At 41.2% G+C, this 23,340-nt stretch overlaps 2 protein-coding genes across 3 annotated transcripts in view; one reads left to right on the forward strand and one right to left on the reverse strand.

Moving 5' to 3' along the window:
• The window catches only part of KCNE2 (potassium voltage-gated channel subfamily E regulatory subunit 2), a 228,927-nt gene that overhangs the window by 197,251 nt on the left and 8,336 nt on the right, over positions 1 to 23,340 (forward strand). The window lies entirely within an intron of this gene.
• The window catches only part of RUNX1 (RUNX family transcription factor 1), a 177,917-nt gene that overhangs the window by 24,033 nt on the left and 130,544 nt on the right, over positions 1 to 23,340 (reverse strand). Inside the window, exon 6 of one of the 2 annotated variants that reach the window (XM_053386652.1) lies at positions 21,131 to 21,322. The exons of the other annotated variant lie outside the window; for it this stretch is intronic. Within the exon in view, the coding sequence (XP_053242627.1) occupies positions 21,131 to 21,322 (192 nt within the window). The remainder of the gene's footprint in view (positions 1 to 21,130; positions 21,323 to 23,340) is intronic. 2 annotated transcript variants of the gene reach the window in all.

A 23,340-nucleotide genomic window follows, 5' to 3' on the forward strand; every position in this document is an offset into this window, starting at 1 on the left:
TGGCTAGTGGCCTTTAGTATCTTCTCCATCCTGACAGCAGCCCCCATTACAGAAACAGTATAGGTTGTCCTATGCTTTACCTAGGTATGGATGGAACTCCCAAGCACCTACTCTAGTTCCCTGATACAGGGGCCTTCTCTGTCTCACCTGCCAAAGCTGCATCAAACAGAACAAATCAACATAACGGACTGGCTTGGTTTGAGCTGAATATGCTGTAACACTGCCAAACAAAAGAAAGACAAAAAAACAACCCATGCCAGTCCAAAGGCTAATTGTGGCCAGCTCAAGACATTTCTCTGCCTGAGGAGCAGCAGCAAACAGCACCATCCCCCCAAGTGGAGCTGCATAATACCCAAGGCTGCTCGAGTTACTTTGGCACTTGGACAGGTCAAGTGATTTTGGAAACCACAAGCACTTGTCCTCCTTTCCTGGCAATAAAAAGGCAATAAGAATACATTAAGTAACAAACTATTGACTGCCCTTCCATGACACCCAAAATCAGCTGCTTGAGGCAGCTGCCTCGCTGTGCCTAACAATGGAGCTGGCTATGCAGGTGACAAGTCTCAGTCTGCCTTGCCCAATTGATCTGTGCAAAGGTGGGAACAGGCCTTAGATCAGACAGCTTCCTGCCTCTTACTTGAAATTTTGTGAAAGCCAACCTTAAATGCCAGACATCATGAGGTTCACTCTTTGCCTCCTGTCTCACATCTGAGGCCCTACAAGAATTTAACAAGAGTCTTTCTGGATCAGAGAACAGCCTCCGTCTCTCCCAGTGGCCAAGCAGATGCAGCAAGTAGGAAATGAGCACAACACCTCTCTCCCCATTCATATTTCCCAGCAAATGGCATTCAGAGGCAGACTGGACTGTCTGGAGATGGCGCCCTGTCACGACTAATAGGCATCCATAGCCTTATCCTGCATAAATGCGTCTAATCTCTTTTTAAAGCCATCCAAGTCTTGGAGATGCCAGTTCTTCAGCCCTGCAACTACCCCTAACCCTGTAGGCAATGTCAGGGAGGCAGAGGGCCCTTTTAACATAGAAACCCAAAGAACCAGAACTCATAGCCTCTTCTTCTTATTCTTCTCAGAAGATGGCTCACCCAACCTGCTTCTTTATTCTATGGCTGTGTTTGCACCATTCTTATGATGCACGTGAGTTTCTCCAAAGAATCCTGGGAAATGTGGGTCCTGGGAATTGTAGCTTTGGGATAAGGTAAGTTACAGCTCCCAGGATTCTTTGAGGAAAACAGTGTGCTTTAAAAGTATGGTGTGTATGCAGCCTATAACCCTCATGAGAGCAAACAATGCACGTATGGAACATCACGGAGGATGTGTGTGTAGAATTATTTGGAGAGAGCGCTGACAAATAGAGAAAGGGTTAGTGGGTGCAAATACCGGTTCTATGGTCAACATCACCTCCCACCCCCTTCCCAACAAAACAGTTTTGTATTCCTGTTTTTCTCTGGCCTGTCCAGATACAACACATACAGAGTGTTTTCAAACGTCTATTTGAAGGATTCGCCTCCATACTGTCTGAGGGGAAAAAACCCTTCCACAGAGTCATCTGGGTTTGTTTCTATTTCTTTTTTATTATTGTTATTCTTGTTATCATCATATTTCCCAAGTGAACAGGTTGTCTACTGCTGCTTCCTCAATTGAGAGATGATTCATGCCCTCACCAATAATAGAGCGACATGCTCACAGCTGTGGCCCTCTTGGTAGCTGTTTTCCTGTCACACCCACCTGTTGGGTTTTGTGATTTTTGGCCGGACAGCCCGACCACAGCTGCAAGGGTGGTTTGATGGCATGAGTCATGAATGGAAGCAACAGGATAGGCTCACGCAAGGGCATGTCTCAAAAATTGTAAGAGAGATAAAAGTGAGTTAAAGTATTTGGAGACAAGATTTTTTCTTTCTTTTTTTCTTAAAGAAAAAGAACACATAAGGCCACCATGCCATGGCTGATGCCTTTTTACAGATGTTTAAGCAACTGATATTCAGGCAAATGGTGGTATTCAACTAAGTTTTATGCAGAGCAGACTTGCTGAAATTAATGGACCTAACAGAATCATGTTCATTAATGAGTTGTGTTCATTAAGACTGTGGGAACCACTACAACTTTGTCTGAAAGCACCACACAACAGCAGCAGCAACAGCAGCAGCAGCAGCATCAATAAAAGAAGGGAAAGAAAGATATACTGAACCACCATCTGATTGCATCGTGTGTGTGCTAGCACACCTATAAATATTTTAGAACATATCTTAAAACTTGTCTATAGGAAATGTTGATGCCAGGGGCCTGCTGCTGTTACTTCTAGTTTTGCCATAAGAACAACACAAAAGGTTTTATGCTGCCTAGCATCAACTTATCATGGGGAGCTACCAGTAGAATCATGGCATTTTTATCCATTACTGTAGACTGGGGAAACCACCTGGATAAAAACATGACCCAACAAGTCCTTAGACGTTGGATTCCCAACCACTTATTATGCATGCTGTTCAAATTACCTTCATAGTTTTGAATAAATTTGGAAACAGCCTCTGTGAAGGAGTGCAGTGCACAATACCAGTTGCCAGGTGATGCTTTCAGTGAGCATGCAGGAGCTTCCATTCCAACATCAACCATTATTGATAATGGCTGCTCCTCTGACTACCTTTTCATGCCAGGTGGGAGAATCACAGAATAGCTTATGATACGTGGTACAGCTCTGGTATGGAGACTCCATTACGTGCAAGTCTCATTCCACTTCTTCCATGAGAAAAAGCAAGTATAGGAGAATTTCTCTTTTCTGATCCATCTCTCAGGTAAGGGTGGTAGAGCATCTGCTTTGAATGCAGAATGTATCAGGTATGATCTCTGGCATCTCCAGGTATGGCTGGGAATGTCCCCTCTCTGAAACACTGGAGAGCTACTGCCCATCCGTGTAGATAATACTGAGCTAGATGAACCATAGTCTGACATGATGAAAAGGCAGCCTCCTCTGTACCCCTCTGTACTTGATAAATTTCTGCGCCTCACTGCATCTGTTTGCATTTGGGAGACCAGGTCTCTCTTACCATCTACTCAACATTCTACTTCCTCTGTATACTGTAAGACTCTCTAGTAACTCACAGGGACCAATAAAGAGGGGGATATAGTGGGTATTGCTGTACTAGGCCCAAAGGAAGAAGGGGGCTCAGACTCTGATCTTCTTCCATCACAAAAAAACCCCTGCCTCTCTAGCCCTCCATGAGAAGAAAGCAATGACACTATACCCAGAAGGACTCACTGGCTGTAGCTATGGCTTGATTCAGTTTTCTCTAGTTGTCCAAGGTTTGAAGATAAAAAATTTGAATGGTTAAATTAAATAATGTAGTATATTTTATGTTCATGTTCTATTAAAAATGTGCTTGTGACTGGCTTCTCTCCTCACTTAGAAAAATCAATCTGGATCAGGACCACGGGGGTTGACAGAACTTTCTCTGTATGCCATTATTACAGCAGCAGCAGCATAAGTGCTTTGCAACAGACTTTTAAAACCAATAAAAGAATATTTTATGTGTAGCCAAAATGTGCGCACCACACTTTTTGAAGGGGGGGGGGCTATTCCAGAATGCCAAAGAGATATTAAAAATATCTCTTTAAAAATTAACATAATCTACATTCAGTCTCATGGCTAAGATTTTCAAAAGCAATAAACAATGTGTGTCAACTCTATTTTAGGATGTACACAGAAATCTGCCAAAGCCTTCCAAATATCCAACTATTTTAGACCTCTGGATTAAGATGAGCAAATTTCCGAGATGCAGACTGGAAGAAACCACTTGAAGTCCACAAAACCACACCTAAAATAAACAAACCAAGGGATGCTTCTCTTTATACTTATAAGTAGAATGGGGTTGCAAGCTCGAATTTGCTAAACTGAAATGTGGAGAGAAACACCATACTTTCCCTAACAGCCCCAAAGCTCACCACTTGGCACTTGGATCATGAACTGACGGTTCTAACACAGAAAGAAGTTAGGCTATCAGTGGGTGGTAATCAAAATAATCATGTGTGGGCATGCGTCTGAAGCTTAGAGAAGGGTGGACTGATTTCAGCAGGATCAAGCACTGGTCAAGTCCTTGACACACCTGATTACTCATTGTACACAGGGAGGGAGGAATTTACAATATGGGAAAATTGTCTTGTCAATCATAGCAATAAAAAACTGGTAAAAATATACATCTAATTTTGTTTTTTTAAAAAAAGCAATTTTCTCTATATCAACTTTTTGGAGAAAGGGACATAACTCATGTTTTGCCAGACCCTGGCACCTGCAGATAGATCTGGGGAAAGCTTTGCCAAAGACACAGGAGAGCTATGTAGATGTTACTGAGCGATATTAACCAATGATCTGAGTCGGTAGCTTCCTAGGTTACTATGCCCTAACCTCACACAGAGAGTTTATAAGTGCAGATATGAATGTATGTACATCGCCACCCTCTCAAAGGCAGGCCACACAATCATTCCAGCATTTTTCCTGCCTGCAAAACTGCATGCTCCTGCATGTGAATACATATTTGACTGGGTGCTCTAACACAATACACCTGAATGTATTTTGGCATGGCTGATGGTCACATTGTATTTTTGTTCACATATGGACTGACACCGAAGGATAAGACAGGTAGGAAACCTAAAGTAAATTTAAGTGAAAATGAAAAGGAAGTTGCACAGCGTAACTTTGCAGAAGGCTAAAATCATAACTCATTGAAGGCAATCTCTTTTAATGGCATCCCTTACATCAGGATCCCCAACCTTTGTCAGCTGAGGAGCACATTTGGAAAGCTAAGAAACTGTTGTGGGGACCAGTAATGCTCAGAACCCTCTCCCCATCCTCCAAACAGGCAAGATGCGTACACACATCCCAAAACAAATACAAAGCAGACAAAAAAGCAGGCAACCCTCCAAAAATGAAGGGGCAGAGAGCCTTGTTGTACACCATGAGGGAGGTATGATGGTGCCATGGTGCCCAGAGGCACTGAATTGGAGACCCCAGCCTTAGGCCACTGACAAGTAGATGGCCTACCAACTTACTACAAGTTGGGGCTAAATATGAAGACAACCTCTTTAGGTGCTTTCTCTACTTCTAGAGCAAAGACATTCTGTGGCTGCAAGCCTGCAGGTGTTGCCTGTGCAGTTCTTACAAGCCAACATGCATCAGCAGAGGCTTTCCCTCCACAGTTCTATCCTTCCACCACAATTAAGGTTAGAAGAAGCAGTCTATTCTAGCCAATGGAATAGGTTGGGGGGGGTGCTTAGTGAGTGTGTGTGGTGTCCATGATAGTTTCTTTCAAATGCTCCTACAGGCTACCCAAAAGTTTGTCAAACCCTGATTTGGAAGCACCTAATTGTCTTGTATAAACCAAGAAGGGATTTTGATTTTTGAGAAATGCCTTTGAACAGCCCCTTCCTCATCTCACAAACTTATGTTTTGAGAGCCTCCTGGTTTTCAAAGAGGATCACCGTGTGGGTACTGTTGGCTGCTTTCGGAAATCAAAGAATTCAAGGCCTGTGGAGCTCAAAATACGGCTCTTTGGAGGGTGTCCTGCACCACTTAGAGCACACATGCCACAGTGTGCACGAATTTGATTCAGTGAGCATTTGCCTTTAAGGTGTTCTTATTTATTAATTTTTGTTGTATTTACCATGGGAGGTAATTCAAGCTCTGCTAACAAGCTATGAAGTGTTCTGCCAATGTGGAGATTACAGTCTTTAAAAAAAAGAATTCAATGGAGAGTAAAACTGGATTTGTCAGTGAAAGACTAAGAGAGATTTTATTTACCAGAGTTTTGCAACATGCACCTTTAATCTTCGTAACAACTGGGTTATTCATGGGCCCATACTATGCTTCAAAAGCCAATAAAAAAGAACATCAATACCACTAGCATAAGGTCTCAACTATGATGTGTCCACAGTTCGGAGTGCGTCTGAAGTCTTGTATAAGAAGCATACCTGCTTCTGCTTGTATTTTACACAATAAATAAAACTCACCTGGCTTTCTTATTCTACACTAAAGAGCCCAAGTAATATATTCTGGGCTGGATCCAGACAAACTTAGCTGAACTTAGTTCCCACTGAAATCAATGGCACGCACATCATGACTTCCGCATCCTATTGATTTCAGTGTGATCCAAGTTCAATTAGCCTTAGTTGTAATCCAACCCACAACTCCTTTAATCCCCCACCCCCAGGAGTTCAGGGAAGGGTACAGGCTTACCCCTAATCCTCACCATTTCATCTTTACAACTACCGTGTAAGAGTAGTGAGACCATAGATCTCATTGGCACAAAGTTTCCCAGTGAGCTTCATGAACTACCTCCTTGGTCTAAGTCCAACGTATGAATTCTGGAAAGGAAGGAGCATTGCACTTTCTGCAGTGTATTACAAGGACTTTGTGAGCCAGGGCTACACCCACTCCTCTGAATTAATTAGGTGCTCAGAACTGTCAAAATGATAAGTGGTAGGCAGGTGAAATACAACCTCCTATTTCTTGGTGCAACTGAAGTGAGTGAGCAAAACAAAGCAGCAGAAACTTCCCCTCTTGGTCAAGTCATGCCAAACTAAAACTCAACTTTGAGTTTAGAAGGGAGCCTGGATGGTATGGCACTATGCAGCCCAATCTCTTGATATCTTTAAGCTGCAATTTTAAGAATTCTTAAAAGGAGGAATGTTCCCATTGAGCAGGTAACCCTGTTAAAGGCAGTGGTGATGAATATCACTTAATTTTTAAACATTTCTGTTGTTAGGGGCTATTATAATCTTCAGTGGTTGTTAAGTGGTAGTTTATTTAGACAGGTAGGATACTACAGTGGTTAAGAATCATAGAACTGTAGAATTGGAAGGGACCCCCAAGGGGTCATCTAGTCCACCCCTCAGCAATGCAGGAATCTCAACTAAAGCATCCATGAAAGATGGACAACCTCTGTTTAAAAACCTCGAGACCACCACTGTCAAACAGCTCTTACTGTCAAAAAGTTCTTCCTGATGTTCAGCCACAATCTCCTTTTTTGTAACTTGAATCCATTAATTTGGGCCCTACCCTCCAGAGCAGGAGAAAACAAACTCGCTCCATCTTCCATGTGGCAGCCCTTGAGATTTTTGAGATGGGTACTATATCTCCTATTTTCCAATCTAAACATACCCAACTCCCTCAACCATTCCTCATAAGGCTTGGTTTCCAGACCCTTGTTGTTCTAGGTTGCCCTCCTCTGCACACATTCCAGCTTGTCAATATCCTTCTTAAATTGTGATGCCCAGAATTAGACACAGGATTTCAGGTGTCTAGAGCAGACTAAAGCAGTACTATTACTTCTCTTGATCTAGACACTATACTTCTGTTGAGGCAGCTTAGAATAGCATTAGCTTTTTTGCTGCTGCATCACACTGTTGACTCATGTTAAGCTTGTGGTCCACTAAGACACCTGGATCCTTTTCACATGTACTGCTAGTAAGCCAGGTGTCCATCTTATATTGGTGCAGCTGGTTTTTCTGGTGACTTCTGTTTCAGTGTATCTGAAGAGGTGTGCATGCACACGAAAGCTTATACCCAGAACAAACTTAGTTGGTCTCTAAGGTGCTACCAGACAATTTATTTATTTATTTCGAGAAAGAAATGGTTGGTGTTCAAACCATCCAGTATCTGCATCTGTTGAGTCTTTAAGATAGAATGTAGGAGGCGTAAGCCAATATTCAAATGAGACTCTTTGAGATTTTCTCAGTGCTCATTTATCTACAGGACAATGGCTTTGTGGTGCAAACTGCTTTGGATGCAGGTTGCCTTCCTAACTGCAGATTACAACTTATTAGTTTCCTGCAGCAATTGGCTTTTCTGTCATCAGCATTCTGCAAATCAACTAATTAGTAGGCAAACAATCCTATGATAATTTGCTAGACTCTCAAAACAGGATATTATCTCTCTGACCTGTGAAAAGATAATCCCTTGTGTTGGAGAATTCTCTTCTCACCTTATTGCCAAACAATTAATTTAGTTTTCTGCAGCTGATTAAGTGTAATAGTCTAGGCAGGAAACAGTGTTATTGTACCTTGCCAAAGATCTGTCAGATGAGCACACATGAATATACCAGAATGGCTCAAAGAAGAAAAAGCATGGCAAAACATTTTCTAACTATTACTTCTGTGTCCATATAGCAAAGATGTTCTGCTAAGAATCTGAAGTGAAGAAGCATTCACCGATCTAGTAATGTTTACTACCTTTTAAACACTTGACAGAAATAAATTATTTACTGTCCTAGTAGGAATAAACTGAAAGAGACAACTGTTAATTTATTGTAAAAATTATGTGAAGTGTTTCTAATGAATAGGAAGGAATAGCTTCTTTGTGTATTATATTGATCAAAAGTGGCCTGTAATTAATATTATCAACATTTTGACCCTAACATGGAAGTGACTGGTTTCTACTAGATCAGCATTTCACATAAGTACCCTGATCCAGGAAGAATGTATTCCAGTAAAAAAACAAAAAACAACAACCCAACAACCTATGGCCCTGTTGTTATGCCGAGTCACTAACAGCAACAATCATTTGTTTCAGTGGAATGAGGCAGGAAAGGGGAAGAAGTTTCCCAGGGTCAGCCTCCCACTCCTCTAAAAGGTGCTTCCATCACCTGTAAAGCCGACAGAAGAACAGAGTCTCATCTTTAAAATGCAAAAATAAAAAATGGTGTTGTGGTTATTCCAAGGAGAGGAGAAAAAAGTGGGAAATCTGTAGTCATCCAGATGTTGTTTGGCTACAACTCCCATAATCTCTCTCCACCACTTTACATTCCCGTGCTCTGCTCAAAAGGTTAGATGACACCAGGACGTAATCGATAGTGGAGGCTCCCATGTTGGATATAAATGTAAATTCCCCACTGGGTTCTCTGTCGACACGACCATTTAATACAGTCAGATCCAGATTGTTGGAAAAACGTAGGAGGCATAGGCCTGCGTAGTTGCAGCCCTTGTCTTTTGAGAGCCTTGGGGGAATAGAAAGGGCTTCTTCAGAAATGGGAGGTACGTCATGGAAATGAGCATATAACGCTTCGTCTGATTGGCCAATTCTGGCATTTAAATCCCCAGCCAGCAGCACTGCCGCTGCAGGAGTTTGATTCATTAGCTCATCGACATATGATTCTAGTCTATGCCAGATATTTTTGATAAGCTGCTTGCCTCTTTGGGGAGGGGCATATATATTAATCAATAGAAGTGTGCAATATCTGCATTTCATTAATAATGCCATGGCCACACTGCTCAGAGGCTCCAGCTCGACGAAAGATGCTCTCAGCCTTGTGGATATTAGAATGCCTAGCCCACCCTTAACTCGTCCCCCTTTGTTGCTTGGTGAACCTGCGAGCGAAAATGAGGCAAAACCATTTACATCTAAATCCCCTGTTAGCCATGTCTCTTGCAGGAAGACTATATCATGATCTTGAATAAAATTGACAAATGATTGGTCAGTCGCCTTGTTGAGCCAACCAGCAATGTTCCATGATAAAAATTTAAGATTGGCTTTATCACAGTCGAGTCTTTGTCAATTATTAGCTAATGTACTTTTAGGGTTTATCGCTTTATGTATCGGTCGCCTATCGACTTTGTATGGCGGGCTATCCAGCCGCTCTATGATTTCAATAGGTGGATGCAAAGTGCTCACGTTTGTGAACACTGGATCTTTATTATGCATAAATTCCTTCTGTGGATATTCTGTTGCGGCCTGATTTTGGCCCAATTCTGTTTCATCTAGGTATCTCATTTTGTCCCATACGTCTGGTGGGGTCACCTTAGGGATATTTCTCCTTCGAGGGGGTGATGTAGTGCTCTCCTTGAAGGGTGGCACATTCTCTCTTGGTGGAAAGTTAATCTCCGCTTTGATCTGAAGGTTGCGTGTTGTGGTCTTTTTTTGGTCCCCCTTAATAACCTCGTTGCCAGAAGCTCTCTCGGCCAGCTTATCTCTTAGCTTGTCTAGTCTTCCCAAGATGTCAGTTTGTATTAATGGTGGGAACATCCAGAATTGGTCAATTAGGATATTTTCTTCCATAGTAAAGAAATCCTCACCTTTGCTCACAAGGCATTGCGGATTCTGTTTGTCAGGCCAGAATTTTGAGAGTTGTTTCCCCTTTCTAAGATTTGCCTGCTTAGTTCTCAAAAGGGGGCTCAAAGGAGCCTTATTTTCAAAGAGCCTAAGTATTGTTATCCGTGCTTTTGAAAAGGCAGGTCTTGACCTAAAAATAAACTTGGCCAGGTTCTGATCCCTAAAAGTGGTCAGTGCTCTCACTGAGTGACCATCATAATGTAGATATTCCACCGAGATGATATCATTAGAATTAACCATTCCTGGCAGTATGTCATTTAGGCTAGATACAAAGTTCATTATTCGCTGTTTCCCTGTAAGGAAGCCCTTAGGCTTCGGGAAGTTCGTGAGTACCAATTTGTGGGGATTTAGGATCAAATTCCAATCTCTTTCCTGACTGGAGGCTTGCCAGGTCTGAAGGGGGGTATCATCTCTACTGAACACTTCCTCCTCCCCGCTGTTCGATTTGCTAAGTGTTTTATTGCCTTCATAGGTAGAGGCCTCAACTTCCGCAGCATCAGGTTTGTTAAATAGTTGGTTATCCAGGGACTGAATTGTTACTTCTGCCTTCTCACTTGCTACTGGAGTCAGCCTTGGCGAGTCCTCCTTAGCCGGTTGCTGTGTAACTATCTTTGTTTCTCTCTTTTTACCCTTCTTTTTGCTGCCCCGTGTGGTCGATTTATTTGGGGCCGAGGGAAGAAGTTTAAACAATTTCTGCCAATGTATGCTTCGATTACTGCAGGTATACTTGGCTTTCCTTGTTGTTTTGATATTTTTACTTTTCTTCACTTTTGCCCTTGAGTTATGTCTTTGCAAATTCTTATTTATTACTGGTTTGTTCGTCCCCACTAGCTCAACTGTTTTATGTTCTTGGGGCTTATCATTTAATTTCATCTCTTTTAATTGAGGTATGAAGTTTTCTACTAACGTCAGCAGTAGCCCATTCGTTATTGTTAGATAATTTTTTATGTTGGCTAGATCAGTACTTATTGCTAAGGAATAATCCAAAGGGCGGCCGTCACTCAATTCCGTTTGAGAGTATTTTGGAATAGGTATCTGGTTTTGATGGGTTGATGTAATTTCTTCCGTGGGCAGCTGTTCCTTAGTGATAGAGGTATTTCCCTCCTGAAGTTCCTCGGCTAAAGCTAGTTCTTGCGCTAGGCTGCATGGGGAGTTAATATTTCCAGTATCTTGATATATCTCTTTAAAATAAGACGTCCAATCAAGAACAGTAAGAGAGGGGGGTATTACTTCATCAAGAATTAACTCTTTTTGTGGACTCTTGGTTTGACCAAGAATGCATGGCTATGAAACGCCTCCTGCTGGACAAGTACAGGAACTATAGATCAGCGAACTTACCTTCGCTTCCATTAGACTGGTTTGAGTTAAAACGCAGCTATAAAGCTTTGATTAACAGGAAAAAGCTCCAGTCACAAAGGGAGGAATGGCAGTGCCTAGTGGAGGCCTCCCGAAGGAAAGATTCTGCCACGTTTTGGAAAACAATCGCAAAGGGCTGGAGAGACTCCCCGATCGAAGTCGAATATTCTATACCCGCTGGAGCATGGGAGGCCTATTTCCTCTCATTATATTCATCAAATCAGCTGGTCCCAGTTCTGCTTCCTGCTTCTAGTGAATTTGGCACGGAATGGCCCCCTGTAACCACAGAAGAAATTACTGGCCTTATTCAATCTCTTAAATCAGGGAAAGCCCCGGGTGCTGACAATATCCCACCAGAAATTCTTAAGGCAAATGTTGAATGGTGGGCCCCTGTGCTAGCCGCCTTGTTCACTAGTATAAATCAAACGGCTATTATCCCCGAGGACTGGGGTTTAGCCATCATCATTCCAATATTCAAGAAAGGAAGCAGAACTGAGCCAGCTAACTACAGACCAATCAGTCTATTAAGTATTATTAGTAAACTATACGCTGCTCATTTATGTGATAAATTAGTGGAGTGGATGGAAAGAGAGCATATTCTATCAGAAGCACAAGCAGGTTTTAGAGCAAAGCGCTCAACTATAGACCAGGCCCTTATCCTTCAACACCTGGCAGACAAATACTCTAGAAAAGGGGGGTCTTTATATGCAGCTTTTGTGGATTTTAAATCGGCTTTTGATCTAATACCAAGGGACAGACTCTGGGAAAAGCTTGGCGCTACAAACATAGATAAACGCTTATTATGCCTTATCCGTGGTCTATATGAAAACACCAGGGTGAGGGTAAGATGCGATCGGTCAGGCCATCTAACTAAAGAAATTCAAACGCACTATGGGGTTAAACAAGGATGTGTCCTCGCGCCAACGCTATTTAATTTTTATATTAACTCTCTAGCAGTAAATATGGCGAAAGAAAATGCCCACCCTCCCAATCTGGCAGGCATGCCCCTCCCGGTGCTTCTGTATGCGGACGACGCAGTCCTACTCTCCTTTTCCTGCGTTGGCTTGAGGAAGCTTTTGAGATCACTTGCTGACTATTGTCAAGCGGAACAACTATCAATAAATTACAGCAAATCTAAAATTATGGTGTTTTCAAAGAAAAGAAGGAAACACATATGGAGAATTAATGGTCAACCTATTGACCAGGTAGCAACTTTCAAATACCTGGGAATAACTTTTCAGGAAAGGGTCTCGTGGCACCAACAGATGAAAAACGCCATTGCCAATGCAGGAAGGGCCAATAAAGCCCTTACAAGATTTTTTCACGGGAAAGGGGGTAAATACGTTCCGGCGGCCTCCCAGGTTTTTGCTGCAAAAATACTCCCACAACTCACTTATGGATCCCAGGTTTGCAGTTTTAAAAATTTTGCGCCTATGGAGGCATTTCAAACAAAATTCTATCGGTGTTTATTGGGGATCCCCCCCTGTGTATCTAATATAGCTGTCCGCTTAGAAGTTGGACAACCACCCGTTAACGCGCGGTTGTGGATTCTAAAGATACACTACTGGTTAAAACTTATTTTTTCCCCGGCCGGTTTGGCTCCTTTAACACTCTTAGACACCTTTCATTCTACCTGGAAAGCTTCCCTGTTTGAAAAGATAAGAAGCTTGGGATTCTCCCCGCAGATCTTGATAGCGGCAGGATATGAGAGAGCCAGAAGTCAAGTGCTTCAACGCATTAGGGACATAGAACTGCAATGTCATATGGGCAAAATGGATAAATATGCCACAATTAGAGACTTTGGGAGAGGGTTCTCACCCGCAAATTATCTGGCTGATTTACAAATACCTAAGTACAGACACTCCTTTACCCTGGCCAGATTTAACGTTCTGCCCTCTGCCCTGCTGCTAGGCAGATATGAGGGCAAACCATATGAGTCACGTGTTTGCCCATGTGGCTCATCGGAAGTGGAAACAAATCTGCATGTATTGCTGCACTGTAGTTACTACGAGGACCTACGCCTGACCTTTATTGCCCCAGTTCTACAAAAGCTTAAAAATGAACCAGAACTCCAACGTATGAGAGCCTTGGTAGAAGATAAGGTTCCTGAAATTACGATCAATGTTGCCAAATTCTGTGTAGCCGCTATTAGGCGCAGGAAACAAGAGCCTTCCAATGCCAATATGCAGGCGAAGGCAAATACTTAATTTTATTTATGCTGTCTAATTTTAAATTGCTGTTATGGCCTAATCTGTATTGAAATTGTCCTTTGTTTTTTCCGGTGTTATGCTTTGCTGACTAGCTGTACGAGTTAATCTGGTCTGTGACCGTTTTTAATAAATTTGATTTGATTTGAAGTTGTACTCCCATAATCTCTGACCACTGGCCATGCTGGCTAGAGCTGAAAGGAGCAGGAGGTCTAATAACAGTTGTATAGGTCCCTCTGGAATGCTGTAACATAACTATTCATCTGGAACAGAAAGTAAGCATAACAGGTTTTTTAAACTGCGTGTTTTTAAAAAAGATTCCACACTGAAAATACAAATTTCAGTGCCCTAAAAATATTGTGATAATTGTGTCTGAATTTTTCACACATCCTGTTTTTGTGCACTTCATTAAAACCCACAAAAATACTAAAAACCTAGCGAAATAGATCAAGCTATGGAAACAATGCTATCTACAATTCCTTGTGGTCAACCACACCAGTGTGTTTCTTCAGCTCATGGGAACTATGATAAAGATGGATGTTTTCAAGAAATGATTATGACAGCATAGGAGACCTTGAAGATATCTCTTTAAACAAAGCTTTTTTCACCTGGGAAGCAATGAAAAAAATAATACAGCAAAGTTTAAACATTCCTGCCTTTTCCAAAGAAATGATCAAATAATCTGCCTTCTTGTGTTACAAAATGCAGTTTTGGTTACTTTTGTCCTTGTAAGCATGTTTTGGTCAATATAATTGGTCACAAGCCTATTAAAAGGCTTACTTTAGGTGTAAAAATATCCAGAGACATTTCTTTTAACTTAAGTATTGTTGTTGTTTTTAGGGGATGGGAGAAACTTATTTTCTCAATTTTTTAGCAGTACATAAAATCTTTTACATAATGCAGCCAGGATCCAAATTAGTTATGCATTAGTTATGCAATTATGCATTAGTTATGCAATTATGCTGCAAGAACAGGGGAATTTTGGACTTATGTTTCCTGAATAGCAGTCTTCATGGTGTATGGCAAACCAATTTGAAACTTACAGGAAATCTCAAGAAGAGTTTAAGATGCGGCATAGAGATTCTAAATGGGTCATGGAGAAATAAAACAATTGACACATACTTCAGGTAATTGACTTGGGTCCTGGCTTCCATTTTACAGGGTCATCTCCAGCCTGCCAGTATTTTGTGGAGAGATTCAATTGCATACTGGAAATTTAGGTTTGTACAATTAAAGTAGATTAAAGCACTCTGTCAACCCTGTGCTTTTTGAAGTTAGGAAACCCATAGGGAAATGCACTGAAAAGTTTGGGATGAACAAATGATTAATGGAAAGACATATAGGAACTGTGTAAGCAAATCAGGATGAATACGTATTGTCATATAACCTCTGCACAAGTGCTCAATAAATACTGGATGCTGTCTATCCTCAGTGTTGGTTTTGTGTGAGCAAATTAGGATGGATGCTCAGTAAACAGGCTGTTTGGAAGACTCCCACATCAGTTAAATAATAGCAAAAAGAAATGAAATGTTCACACACTCAAGATATTTAAAACTTCATGAAATCAAATAGATAACACATCAAACTCTCCACAGACTGGAAGCCAGTGTGCTGCAGTGGTTAGACCTGGGAGACCAGGTTTCAAATCTCTACTCAGTCATGAGGCTCAATGAATGACCTCAGGCCAGTTACTCATTCTCAGGCTACCTTACCTCACAGGATTGTTGTGAAGATAAAATGGGGAGGGAAGGAAATGTCTACGTCACCCTAAAGTCCTTGCAGGAAAGGTGGAATAAAAATGTAACAAATAATCACCATCCCAAGCACATTTTGTTACAATGACCTAGACTACTTTCTAGGAAAGATAGCTGAGGGTAGTTAGTAAGGAGGTAGAATGACTGCCTCTTGATTCCTCATACACCCAAGAGCATCTTGCCATTATGCGCTTTATATCTTTTACAAATTCCCATATGCTTGAACCATAAAACAAAAGATTACATTGCAATAACCCATCGTAAACATAGCAAATTTGTTCTAGTGCCCCCTTTTCAGAAATATATTGTTTCTTCCAGTTCAAGAGGGTGGTATAAACAAGAAATGTTATGATTAATCTTATGAGCTCTTATGCTGTCAAATAAATACTTAAGAAGATGGAGCACATGGCAATGCAACATCATGACCGCTATGACCACTGCTCAAGCATTACCAGCTCTTCCAGGACATTAATAATGGTACAGGAGCAGGGGTTGGCACTCTCATCCTAGAAATAGTTACCCATTGCCAGAAGCAATGCAGCAAAGCACCAAACAAAATTGGAAGAGGAAGAATAGGAGAAAACTAGATGGAGGGCTTGCCTAGAGGAACCTTATACAAGAAGACCTTTTGAGCACTACCAGTGAAGCCATACGTATATAACAATAAGATTGCAACTGGAAGACGGCAACGCATACAAATCCTTTCCTTACTTGGCTACTACTGGATAGCGCACTAGTTTTATTGAACTGAGACTGTGCATACTGCATCCAATGTGCTCTGCATCCAGACCACTACTGCCTGAGCTTACTACAACAGTAGTAAATATGCCAGAGACTTACTGAACTAAAATGCTTAGATTGGACTGTACCAACAACAATACTAGTGTGATGCCAAAATATATGACATTATGGTAGTTTTCTGCTGTGTATGTACGAGTTGTTCTTTGTTTTTATAAATGTGTAATTTGTTTATGTATACTATTTAATAGAATTTTTAATACAAAGGAGTTAAAAGTATTACTAGGGCTAGTTTCTAAATATCACAAGTACAGGTCATAAATAAGCACCTGAGAGATATTTGTGTATGTTTAAAAGGGCTGAAATATTTTCATACCACTAAGCTACTGTTTACTCCACCCATGAAAGGGAGAAAGGAATTAACTTCCTATTTTTATCAGGTTTCATATTTCAAACAAAAAGCAGTTTCTATGATGAAAGCAAGTCCAGGCAGGCTAGTGCCCATAAATTGCTTTAATAGACTCCTTGATTTCTTTCATATATATATAAGAAGAAAAATACACCTGTCCATTTAGAAGTTCAAAACCTATGCCTTCACAGGGGTGAAGGGGAATAACTATGCTTTCAAGTTCAAAAAGAAAACTATTCAGTGTATAAGTACTGATGCAATTCTGCAAGCATATATTTATATAGAGGAAAATAATTGTCATAGATGGAAGCTTTTATGGAGGTACTGGCACAGAAGTTGAATAAAGCCAATCAACCCAAGGGTAATCCCTACAATCTCACAAAGTACACGTTCTATTCTTTGTGAGAGAGTCAGCAAGCCCTAACTGAAAGGCAGTAGCATAAAATCCAGCCCAAACAGAATGGGAACGAGGTATAGCCCCACCATGGGGAGGAGGGTATATACACAGGCAGAAGAACTGTCTGATAGTAAGAGCTATTCGACAGTGGAACAAAGTGGAGAGTTGTGGACTCTTCATCCTTGGAGGTTTTTAAGCCGTGTGTCTTGGGTGCTTTAGCTGAGATTCCTGCATTGCAGGGGGTTGGACTAGATGGCCCTTGGAATCTCTTCCAGCTCTATGACACATTAGCAACTGAAGTGTTATAGGGTTAACCTGTACACGGTTTGCTCTTTTTCTCAATTTGGGTTGAAGTTGCGGGGGGCGGGAATGCATTGAAGTGCAGCATTTCATAAGAAACAATAGATATGGATTTTGGCTATTGTTGTGTGTGCACTGTTTCCTAAACCAGTGGTGGGAATTGCTGTCCTCCAGTACAGGGGATCTTGCCTATATTTTATTTGCTTTAAGTACACTCTAATTTGAGTTCACTGTATTTGTCTTATGGCTTTTAAGTCTCTTAGTTATAGGCTTTCAAATGTTTTGTCCACAACAAAAATGGGAAAGAAATGTGCCTTATGACAAGCAAATCCTAAATTCCAACACAGAGTCCAAACAAAATACAAAACCATGGTAGGTTAAACTTAATCTTGTTTCCTTTAATATCTGAACCAAAGCCTACTGATAAAACATGGTTTGTTTAAGTTCAGCAAACCAGTGTCTGAAACCAAAATTTGAAGCTTGTTTGCAAACCAGAGTTTACATCTGAGTCACTGTGAATCCATCTGAATTCAGTGCTGAGAATATGGGAAACAAAAACAACTCTAAATCATGGTTTGCCTGCTTCACGTCTACTGTTCACATAACATGGTTTCATGTTAAATCTGAACCCAGTGAAATGAACACAACTAAGCATTACTAAGAATTAAAATGACAATATATTAAAAAATTGATTTTCACCTGTGGAAATACAAACAATTTTGCATCATGTCCAGTAGACTGTGAGTCTGCAGGGATGGATTATACTTCTTTTCTTTTTAAAACATCTTGTTGTTTTAGTTCTGAATACATTAATATGAGTACTACTACAACGGGTACTAATAATGATAATAAATAGACCACACCACTGAACTCTGTTAAAATGCAAGAACACACTTGATTTAAAACAAGTGAATTGTTCTGTTCAAAAAATGTTCAAAGTATTTATTACTAAACTGGAAAATAAACATTAGCTTTCTAAGAAAGGGTCATATGTCATTCATCCTAATTTCAGACATGCTTAATTATGCGTGTAAAATATACCTTTTTAAAATACCTTTGAAAAATATACATTAGAGGGTATTTAATCAAGTCCTTCAAGCACTTAATTCCAGCTACTTTCATGATGATAGATAGTTGCAAAGCAAGATATTTAAAAAGCAAAAAACAAAACAAAACCAAAAACCCAAGACAGGATTGTTTTAATTTGTTTACACTATGTGGTCTGGAATTATAGCTGGAGCCAAGCTTCAGAGATAGCTCCCAGCAAAATATAAGCTAAAAATGCACTTTGCTATCTTTAAAGCATGCCCTGATCCCAATCAAGGTACACAGAAGTAAATTTCATTGCCATCAGCAAGACTTATTAAACATGCTAAGGGCTGGAGAGGTCCTATTAGAAACAGCTTGTGTTTGCTCTGTAACAAATGGCTTAAGTGTTACAGTTGAAGGTACTGTTCCCCAACATGGTATCCTGTAGATGTTTTGAACTGCAGCTCCCATCATCCCTGACCATTGGGCTATGCTATCTGGGACTGGTGAAAGCGGTAGACCAAAACATCTGGAAAGCACCAGGCTGGGAAAGACTGCTTTAGGGCAATACTTAGGAAGATGCTCTGCTGGATCCCATGTGATTCACATCTGAGTAAACATATACAGAATTAGACTGTATATGTGTGATAGCTGGGTGGTAGCTTTATCTATCTTCAGTCGCCATGCAAAGACTTTTCTTTCTGCCCTTTCCTTTTGGCCATTAACTTGAAGGGTGGCATTGCAGCCTCTTTTACTGGAATGGAATGCGTAAATCCTGCCCTTTATCTAGTTATTGTTATTAAATATTCTAAATTGGTTTTATTGTAAGTCACTTTGGATCACTCTGTGAAAAGAGCAACTATATATATAGTTCCGGCTCCTCTCAGGTGGGTGCCATTGCCATTATAAGAGAATATCTTCTGTTTAAAAATATATATGGCTGAAATTTTACTACTCTAAATCATGGTTTGCCTGCTTCATGTCTACTGTTCGCATAACATGGTTTCATGTTAAATCTGAACCCAGTGAAAGGAACACAACTAAGCATTACTAAGAATTAAAATGACAATATATTAAAAATTTGATTTTCACCTGTGGAAATACAAACAATTTTGCATCATGTCCAGTAGACTGTGAGTCTGCAGGGATGAATTTTACTTCTTTTCTTTTTAAAACATCTTGTTGTTTTAGTTCTGAATACATTAATATAAGTACTACTACAACGGGTACTAATAATGATAATAAATAGACCACACCACTATATACTGGAATAAACAGTAGATTCAGTTTTTAGAGTAACTTAGGGCTTTCACCTAATGCTGTGCCTGACTGCCTTTTCTAGCATTTTTCTATAGTTCTACAGCACTTGGAGTCTGTATACATAACCAGCCACTCCAACATCATCTTATGACAGCAGGAGTCTGAACTAGGCTAAAAGATAACTTGCAAACATGCAACAAGGAGTGAGTGTTGCTTAATAACACAAGGTCAGTCTGGAGAATTTTGTGATTAAATAAATTAGTTCCTGGTTTATCACAGGGCAGTCTTAGGGTGTTCTGCTGTTCCTGCAATACAGTTGACGACATACAGATTAGTGCCTCCGTATATCACTTTAATTATTTTTTTAGAGGTCAGAATAGTTAAGGGATGAAATCATTATACTGATATATACATTTTCGTACATATTCTTTGGTTGGAGAACCAGAAGTCCAAATGTCAAAGGGTAGCTGCATTGTGGTTTGCATATTGCATCAGGAACTGTGGATTCAGAACCAAAATTCTCCCCATCCCTACATGGAGAGGAAAGTGGGATCACCCAGGAAACAAGCTCAGTGTGATGTGTGGAAATGTATCTGAATATCCCTTTGAGCTGGGACTGACGACTGCTGTTAGTGCCTTGAAATTCATGGCAACACCACTCATACAATTTACTCAAAAGTAGAACAACTGAACTCCTATGATCAAAGGATACAAATATATATCACATAATGAATCATAGAATCACAGAATTTAGAGCTGGAAGTTCATACGCTGATAAGTTTATACTGTGTATGAACTTGTAATAAAAGCCTGATGGCTGCTTGTTTTTCTCAGAGAGAAGAAGCCACCAGGAAGGAAATTTGCAATGGAGAAGCAGTGGACTGGGAAGTAGCTTCCACTCCTTCTCTGCTCTAATAGCTCCTTTTCCTAGGGAAAAGCAGCATCAAACTTTCATTGCATGAAACATGGACACCCATTCTAAGCTGCAAAGCATGTGCCTCACTGCTATGCATATATTGAAGCCAGGATCGGCCGACCCATGCGGCAAGATCTTCACTCATCCCTTCTTCCCTGGTGGGGAGGGAAATGCCATTTTGTGGTTTTCCTCAGGTGCCAAAATATTTTGAGCCGGCCCTATTTGTAGGATCATTGTTGAGTTGATTATAATGCTGTTAATTGGCTGGAGGAATCCCACAGTAGTGTGCAATCAGAGAAATGAATGAGCATTTGTTTTGGGAGAAAGGCTCTGCCTAGTTTCTTCTACACTGTTCTTCACCAAAGCTTTTCCACAGTTGTTTTGAACCTTACGTCAAACTCAACCTTTCCCACATTGTCTGCTTGCAATTGCTGTCCTCTTTCACCAGCAGCGCTAGTGCTAGATGTGCCAGATGAAACCCACTGGGAGGGGGGTTGGGGAAACTGTCCCAAAGTGCCATCCTATATCAAGCCAACTATATCATCCTAGATCAACTATATCATCCTAGATCAAGCCAACCATGATTCCAATGGCCAATGGATGACCGTCTCCTTGATGCTCAGGGTGGAGTGAGGGGAGGAAGTTCAGGTACTTACCCTGAATCTGGCTCTGAGGCTGAGGGTTAAAAGCAGTGGTGTGGTTCAAGGAAGCTCTTGGGTTAGGAGTGGGGGCTGGGTGGTGTGGGCTGACCCTTATGGCTGTGCGACGCAACTGCTCCAATTCGCTCAGACGCTCTGAAAAGGACAAACTCCCAGGCTTTGTCTGCTCGTCTAGTTTCTGACGGTGTCCTATTGCGGGGAAGGGGAAAGAAGATGAGAACAATATCTGACTGACACATAGCAGAATCTGTTGCTGTGTATGCACCCTATTACTATGGTCAGAAAGTCAACAGGATCTATATTGCAGGGTAGTCTAGCCAACGTTGAGGCCTTCGGATATTGTTGGATTCAAACTCCTATCGGCCCCAGCCAATATGGCCAATGGTCAGGGATGCTGGGAGTTGTAGTCCCACAACATCTGGAGGGTACATCATCAGCTACCCTTGAAATATTTACTACAAATATGAAGGGCTCAACTCAACTAAAACCCGATTGGTTTCAATAGGATCTGAATATTTACGTAGATTGGAACTGAGATCTTCAACACACACCACAATGTTGTTTATGTACACGCAACTGCAGTTCCCTCATGTCCTACATAGTTATTACACTGTCAGTGAATGCAGACCCAGAGAGCATGGGAAGATGCCATATGCCTGGTCAGATAACTCATCCAACTAGTCAATGCAGTCTTACTCATCACGTGCTCCCTGATATTTTTTTAAACCAGAGATGGCAAGGACTGAAACTGAGACCTTCTGTCTGCAGAGCAATGACTGAAGACTAATGAGTAAAGGCATCCTGTCTTGTCTTCCTAAGCTCAGAAAGATTATAGTACAGTTCAGCCCTCTGTTAACTTCCTTCATGGATCCTGAGGAACATCAGAGGGGCCAGAGGTTGCCTCTTGGTAGAAGCTGCTCTACACCCATGGGACAATGTGCTTGTGGGAAATCCAACTTGGAGGTATGTACTTATTGTATGCGGTACGCGGGTGGCGCTGTGCGTTAAACCACAGAGCCTAGGGCTTGCCGATCAGAAGGCCGGCGGTTCGAATCTCTGCAACAGGGTGAGATCCCGTTGTTTGGTCCCTGCTCCTGCCAACCTAGCAGTTTGAAAGCATGAAGTGCAAGTAGATAAATAGGTACCACTCCGGTGGGAAGGTAAACAGCGTTTCCGTGCGCTGCTCTGGTTCGCCAGAAGCGGCTTAGTCATGCTGGCCACATGACCTGGAAGCTGTATGCCGGCTCCCTCGGCCAGTAAAGCGAGATAAGCGCCTCAACCCCAGAGTCGTCCGCGACTGGACATAATGGTCAGGGGTCCCTTTACCTTTACCTTTACTTATTGCAATGTAAAAAAAAAAATATTTGTTGAACAACATTTCCACTTTCCTTATTGGTGAGTGATTCATCTCTGTACCAGTGCAGTCAGACAATATCCTAGCAGCACTCAGGAAAAGGAGCTGGTGCTGGAATGATGCACGCATACCGTCACACTTGGGATGGGGTGAACATATCAGCTGACATCAAGAGACTCACAAAAGGCAGAACATTAGCAAAGCTTCTACCCAAATATGGATTTTTTCCCCCTTGCTCTATTTCTTTCAACCAATTCCTTTTTATTTTGTCTGAAAAGAGTGAAAACGGCTGCATCTCTGATGCTAAGCCTTAAAAAAAAAATTCTGCTCCACTCCTTTCCCTAAACTGCAATGAGTAAGTCTTCCTTTTGAAGGAATTCGTCTTCTTTAGGAGATAGCCCCTGCAGTTTTAGTGATGGAAACTCTTACAGAAAGGAACCTCTCCAAACACATCACATAGACTGATGTATGTGCTGTGGGCAACAAAATCCACAACAAAAGCCTCTTGCATCTCATTCTTTTGTTCCTTGGGGTATTAAATAAAATCTGAACACATAATTGCCATTTATTTTCACCTGAGGTGGGTCATCAAATGAATATCTAGCCCTGCCTGAAAAAGTCAAACGTGTCTCCTGCTCTACAGAACACTATTCCACACAGCCCTGACAGCATTTTCATGAGGACACTGGACTTTTTTTTTTAAGGAGAGTTCTAAGAGGAAAACACACACCTAAAAGTAGTGCCTAGTAGCTAAAATTAAATTTTATAACTTGTGCTGATGTTCCAAATCTGAGCAACTCGTCTCTTCTTCCTCCTGCCAGATCCTTTGGCACAGCTCACTGTGTCTCGGATT

Source organism: Podarcis raffonei, chromosome 4 (genome assembly GCF_027172205.1).
Source record: "Podarcis raffonei isolate rPodRaf1 chromosome 4, rPodRaf1.pri, whole genome shotgun sequence".
Taxonomy (NCBI): domain Eukaryota; kingdom Metazoa; phylum Chordata; class Lepidosauria; order Squamata; family Lacertidae; genus Podarcis; species Podarcis raffonei.